Source organism: Coregonus clupeaformis, chromosome 36, assembly GCF_020615455.1.
Source record: "Coregonus clupeaformis isolate EN_2021a chromosome 36, ASM2061545v1, whole genome shotgun sequence".
NCBI lineage: Eukaryota > Metazoa > Chordata > Actinopteri > Salmoniformes > Salmonidae > Coregonus > Coregonus clupeaformis.
The window spans coordinates 4648775-4655656 of NC_059227.1; the positions used below are offsets into that span (position 1 = coordinate 4648775).

A 6882-nucleotide genomic window follows, 5' to 3' on the forward strand; every position below is an offset into this window, starting at 1 on the left:
AGTTCAGTGTTGTGGCCCACTTAGAGGGCTGTAAGAAAACTCACAATCAGTCACCAAACGTATGGGATTAAAGGCAGGAATTCAGTTTGTGAGGGATTCATATCGCACCATTCCTGTTAGTAGAGACGTTGAAGAGTAGGAATATGAAAATAAATAGTTAAAATGTAAAAAGGCTGAAAAGCAAGAATTTTGTAAAACTGTGCTCAACCAGGCGGTTGAAATGTCAGGAAAAAGTATGGTGGACTCCCTATGTAATTTGTATTTATTTTCTAATACGTATTTTTGCAGAAAAATATGATTTAATTGTTGACACTAGGCAACATAAATTGGTTAAACCACATTCCATGACCCATTGGGTCCATTAATCAATATGAATCAATAAAAAGCCATTGAAGCAGACCTAAAGTACTTTTTGTAATATCGTCGAAATGAGTAAAAATGCTATGCAAACTGCCATTCTAATATGGTATGACCTCTTTTGACTTCTCAACCGCTTGGTAGAGCTCTGTTATCAAGTTAAAACAAATGGAAGTTTTTTTTTAAAAGTTGTTAGCAATAGGAATTTAAGGTGAAATCATTTTCCCAACATGTTTTTCAAGAAGAGACAGTTAAATGGATAACAATAGTACGTTGTCAAAATACACAACTGCAAATCAATTATTGCACTTTCGATTCGTTGCAAAATAGATTTCTCTGTAAACTTTATTCTTGTAATTTCCTTATCTTTGCATTTTTACCTTAATTCTTTCAAAACACATATCACAGCAAATATTTGTGAAGTAGCCTATTATCTCAAAATAGCACCCAATATAACAACTTAACCAACCATCTAAGGTTCTTTGTCAGACGGTATATATCAGGGATGGGCAACTTTGATGGGGGTGGGGGCCACAAAAAAATAATATATATTCTTTGGCAACCATATCACAACTTCCAAGGAACCAAATGTGCTAGCATGGGAATAGATTGTCATTGTTTCATTATCACTTAGGTGTCAGACCACACCTTTTCTTGATCTGCGTTCAGCGGGGGCGGGGCTATGCAAATCACAACCTGTCTGAGCAGAAAAGTTCCCTCAAAACCAAGTCGCCTCACACCGTCATTCACTAACCATCAACGTGGTGCTTGAGGAGAAACATAAACTATTCTAGAGAATCGCACATCGAAATAAGACCGATCTCTTCTGCACTGCAAAGGTACTATTCTTCCATTTTAATTGTTGGACATGCCACCTCAAATGGATTATTATTGTGAAGAATCCCGCGTCCCCTCTTCTTGCGGACTGATGAGCCAAGAGGCCAGGTTGGAGAGGGAGCCAGCGGCCATCAGCTGTATGCTGGTGGGGGACGGGGCTGTGGGGAAGACGAGCATGATAGTCAGTTACACCACAAATGGATACCCCACGGACTACAAACAGACAGGCTTTGACGTCTTTTCTGGTGAGTACCTTTAAATTACTCAAAAACATAAAATAAAATAAACCTTGTAGCCTAAGTTTATAACCTTATAATAGCCTAATTTATAAGAATTTAATAACTGAATGTATTGTTTTCTACTAGGTTAATTCATTGTAAATGATCATTGTTTATGGAAATATGGCCTATGATTTACAAACCCAGACTATGTACAAACTTGAGTTGTAAAATAATTGTATTCTTCTGTTTTCTTCAACAGGTCAAGTCGAAGTAGAGGGAGCCCCAGTCAGAATACAACTACTGGACACAGCTGGACAGGTAAGAATATCAGCCTGAATAGGTTATTCTTGAATCTCATTAGTCCAATTTAACGACAACCGTTTGAAACGTGTTGGAGTGGAACATCCGTGTGCTTTGTAGAATCAGTCACAAATGTGACAAACAGATTTAGTGACAGGAAACGATCAGTCTTTCACATGTAGCAGCAGTAGATTAGTTCTAAAGGCTACCACATGTCATACTGTGTGAGACATCGTCTCTCTCTCTCTCTATCACGGCGTCCATTGTTGTTGTTCAGACCCCCAAGACAGCATTCACACGCTCTGCTGAATCAGCTAACCCGACCCCTCTCTCCGCTCTCTCTCTCTCTACCTTGACATTTCCAGGAGGTGTTTGATGATTTCCGCTCCCTCTCCTACTCCCACACGGACGTCTTCCTGCTCTGCTTCAGTGTGGTCAACCCCGCCTCCTTCCACAATGTCACCAACAAGTGGATCCCCGAGATCCGAGCCTGCAACCCCTCAGCTCCCATCATCCTTGTGGGCACCCAGTCCGACCTCCTGCTGGACGTCAACGTCCTGATCAACCTGGACCACTGCGGGGTCAAACCGGTGCTGACCCCTCGGGCACAGAGCATGGCAGATAAAATCAGAGCAGCGGCCTATGTGGAGTGTTCTTCGTTGACGCAGAAGAACTTAAAAGAGGCGTTCGACGCGGCCATCTTTGCTGCCATCAAACACAAGGCCAGGAAGGAGAAGAAGAGGCAGCTGTCGGACAGACGCACCAAGGCCTTCTCTAAATGCAGCTGGAAGAAGTTCTTCTGTTTTATCTGAGATACAGACCCCATTGGTCATGGACAGAAAGACGAGTATTTATTAACTTATGAAGACTTTGTAAAAGCGATGGAGCTTTGGAATCATCCCAGCAGTGGTGAATGGACTGAGCTCTATGGGCCTATGAAACTTGTTACTTCACTCCTGGTCTGAGGACAGTGGTATAGTAGTCCCGTGTAGCTCAGTTGGTAGAGCATGGCGCTTGCAACGGCAGGGTTGTGGGTTCGATTCCCACAGGGGACCAGTATGAAAGAAAAAACAATTTATGCACTGACTAACTGTAAGTGGCTCTGGATAAGAGCGTCTGCTAAATGACTAAAATGTAATAATAATGTAAATGCTTGGGATATTCTCACTTAGCCAAAAGGCTGTGGTTGTGTTTCTGGGCTGGTCTGAGCAGGCTCTCTTTCACTGTGGATGGAGCTGCTTTGATTAGTGATTACATTGATTACACCAAAACATGCGCACATTATCATGCCTGATTGCTCAGGTTGACAGATAGTCACTAACGAAAGTACAGTATCTGTCAAGTAGGCCTACACGGTTTAGGTAACCAAGTAAGAAGCGAAAGAATAGAGAGAATATTAAACCAAGTACATCACAAGCATCCTGCCGTCATGTAAATGTTATGAACTCATTTACATGGTCTGGATTGGTGCCCATTCCAACCTGAGACTTCACTGCACCTTCTCTGTGTGATAGTCCCATGTGGCTCAGTTGGTAGAGCATGGTGCTTGCAATGCCAGGGTTGTGGGTTTGATTCCCACGGGGGACCAGTATGAATATTTTTATGTATGCACTCACTAACTGTAAGTTGCTCTGGAGAAGAGCGTCTGCTAAAAGGTGGAGAGAGAGAGAGAGAGAGAGAGAGAGAGAAGGCTGGTTGTTGGTTGTTAGCCTTTTCTCCTTTGTGTTCAGTGCTGCCAAGTCAAACAGACCCAGACCTATTCATATGCAACAGTGTATGTAGGCTGAAGTCGCTAGGCTAGGTGCTAACGTCTTACCTGTGTGTGAACTGGGAATGGCTCCCAGGCCTATGTGTTGATTACTGTGTTAGGCTTTGATGTAATGAGCTGTCAGTATCAACTCCAGCCTGTGACAGGGTGTAGAGAGAGGAGGAGACCCCCAGCCTAGTCCCCCGCCCCGTCCCAGCCTGTGACGGGGTGTAGAGAGAGGAGGAGACCCCCCAGCCTAGTCCCCCGCCCCAGTCCCCAGCCCCTGTCCCCCGCCCCAGCCTGTGACGGGGTGTAGAGAGAGGAGGAGACCCCCAGCCTAGTCCCCCGCCCCAGTCCCCAGCCCCTGTCCCCCGCCCCAGCCTGTGACGGGGTGTAGAGAGAGGAGGAGACCCCCAGCCTAGTCCCCCCCGTCCCCAGCCCCTGTCCCCCGCCCCAGCCTGTGACGGGGTGTAGAGAGAGGAGGAGACCCCCGCAGCCCAGTCCCCCCGCCCCCTGTCCCCCGCCCCAGCCTGTGACGGGGTGTAGAGAGAGGAGGAGACCCCGCAGCCCAGTCCCCCGCCCCAGTCCCCAGCCCCTGTCCCCCGCCCCAGCCTGTGACGGGGTGTAGAGAGAGGAGGAGACCCCCAGCCTAGTCCCCCCGCCCCAGCCCCTGTCCCCCGCCCCAGCCTGTGACGGGGTGTAGAGAGAGGAGGAGACCCCCAGCCTAGTCCCCCCGCCCCAGTTCCCAGCCCAGCCACCCCAGGGAATGACACTCCTGTCACTGGGACCTCATTTGTTTATTTCTTTCTTTGTTTAGTGGGGAGTAGACACTAGACAGCCCAGCCACCCTCCAGTGAATGACACTCCTGTCCGTCTCTGATTCTCTGTTAGTTGACACTGACCACACTACTGTCTCCAGACGAATCAGCCTGCCCAATCTATAGGGTACAACGTGTACATTATAGGAGGCTAAATAGCACCTTCTTGAATGTTAACACTCACTTTAAATAGCTTGCGTGCACGTCTGGTTCTGTGTTGTTTTTGTACAGTGATGTTATTGCCCGACCGATGGTTGGTGACAGTCAGTCCTAGCTGGTTTATAGAGATGAGGGTTGGCACCCAGGCTAGATGAGGGTTGGCACCCAGGCTATATGCTTCTTGTGGAAGAGTGAATGTAAATTTGATATCTATTTCTGTTTGTTTTAAACAGTTCATTGAAAGTTTTTTTTGTCTGCAATTTTACAGATCTGTGAACAGTCTATTTTTGTCACTAATCTCAAACCAAACCCTCTGTCAGCATGCTTTTTCATACTGTGTTTGAACAAAGTGATGGAAATATATTCTGGGGGGAAAATCTAAAAAGTCTATTCTTTGTCACAATTTATCGCTGCTACATTTGAATAAAAAAAAACACGTGTATATTGACATTCCATTTTGTGATTCCAGAGACTTCTGTAACCAAGTCTAGCACCTCGAATGACTGTTGAAGCAAGTAAAAGGCCTGTTTAGGAAGAGCACACCTGGAGTCTGATGGGTGTTTAGCATTGTTCTCTATGGGGGTCCTGAGTATTCCGTAGAAACTCCCCAGGTGCCTTATATTGTATACCTGGACCATCACGTTACCTTGGGATGTGGTAATAAGTGAGTGAAGGGGGTGAGAGGGTAAATGCTGGGTGGAATCCACATGGGGAGTTTACATTGTAACTCAGCTATGCCATGCTGGGAGCAGCTATGCCACGCTGGGAGCAGCTATGCCACGCTGGGAGCAGCTATGCCACGCTGGGAGTGGTTATTGAGGGAGCGGTAAGAGAAGAATCAGCGTGTTTATAGTGATAAACGTTTGACCAAGTGCAGTTACGTAACAAATAAATAAAGAATGAGTCCCAAATGGCGCCCTGTTCCCTACATAGTGCACTACCTTTGACCAGAGTCCTATGGGTCCTAGTCTAAAGTAATGCGCTTCATAGGGAATAGGGTGCCATTTGGGACTCAACCAGTGTAATCTGATTTGATTGTGATGATAATGTTGACACTTCATGTATAAATTAGGAGAACATCCTGTGCCAGTTTTCACACTGAGAGATAGGATGGGATGGAGGGGTTTGATGGATGGATGGAGGGATGATGGATGGATGGATGGCCATGAACACTGCTGTGTATTTCCTGTCCAGAGAGGTAAGCATGTGTATTCAAAGGGGTAGGGTAGTGAAATGTCAGGTGTGTGTGGTTGGGTGCGTGTGCGTGCGTGTGTGTGTGTGTGTGTGTGTTCATCTTGATGTGACAGACCTTGTGTAAGGTTCAAGGACTGTTGGGATGAGTCATACAACAGGAGAAGAAAACTCACCCACCTCTCATACATTATCACTGCAATCTGGCTATCATCACTGTCTCTCTGTGTACGATCCATCTTGCACAACAGGCGTTAATGTGTCACAGTTTTGTTTAAAGGATAGTTGTAGCCTGGGTGCCAGTCTATTTCTGGTCTCTTGCCAACTCAGAAACAGACTGGGATCCAGGCTAAGTTATCAATGGGGAAAAGCAGACCTTTCCACTTCCTCTGACCGCTGATGACCTGAGGATAGCCAACAGAGAGATATCGCAGCCAATAGATAGCCAATCGAGAGATGTCAGGGGTCAAAGGTCAGGGGTTATAGACCATATCACTGTGTCACTCTACACCTCTGACACAAGTGAACACATGTTGCACTGGGTTTGACCCTAGGCTAGAGGTCAAATCAGTTGTTGACAGATAGCATAGCTATGACCTGACCATCCTAAAGCAGACCACCTGTCACGACTTCCGCCGAGGCTGCCTCTCCTCCTTGTTCGGGCAGGTTTCGGCGTTCGTCGTCACCGGCTTACTAACCACTGCCGCTCCATATATCATCATTCCATTTGTCTTGTCTTGTCAATTACACACACCTGGTTCATATCCCCTCATTAGTCTGTGTATAAGTGTTCCCTCTGCCCCCTTGTCCTTGTGGGTGATTGTTTTATGTGAAGATGAGTGTAGCTCGGTTGAGCTACCCATACTTCGTATTGCCGGGGTTATTTCTCCCCGTGTGCCTGTACTGTGTTCCAGTGCGCCTGTATTACGCCCTGTGCTGTTGACGCTATCCAGCGTAACTGTGTACTACGGAATAAACTCTGTGTTCGGTGATTTACCCTCCTGCGCCTGACTCCTTCAAATCACACTCTCACACCACCCTATAACAGACCACCCTAAAGCAGACCACCCTAAAACAGACCACCACTAGTAGGACTCTTCAAGTTTGAATCAAACATATGTAGGAATGCCATTCTCTCACTATGGTTTATATCAACATGTTTCATTTAGAAAGGCAAATGCCCTCAGTATTTGATTGACAATATAAAATGCTGTTTGATATGACCATTATAAACACCTGGAGCTGTAGGCTA

At 46.2% G+C, this 6882-nt stretch overlaps 1 protein-coding gene across 1 annotated transcript; it reads left to right on the forward strand.

Annotated features, from left to right (window-relative positions):
* The first annotated feature begins 1130 nt into the window (after window positions 1–1130).
* On the forward strand, window positions 1131–3285 carry LOC121552721 (rho-related GTP-binding protein RhoV). The gene is made up of 3 exons (XM_041865736.2): window positions 1131–1439; window positions 1675–1733; window positions 2081–3285. Exons 1-3 carry the CDS (start codon window positions 1226–1228, stop codon window positions 2525–2527), a joined length of 720 nt encoding a protein of 239 aa, XP_041721670.1. The 5' UTR covers window positions 1131–1225; the 3' UTR covers window positions 2528–3285.
* Window positions 3286–6882: the final 3597 nt, after the last annotated feature.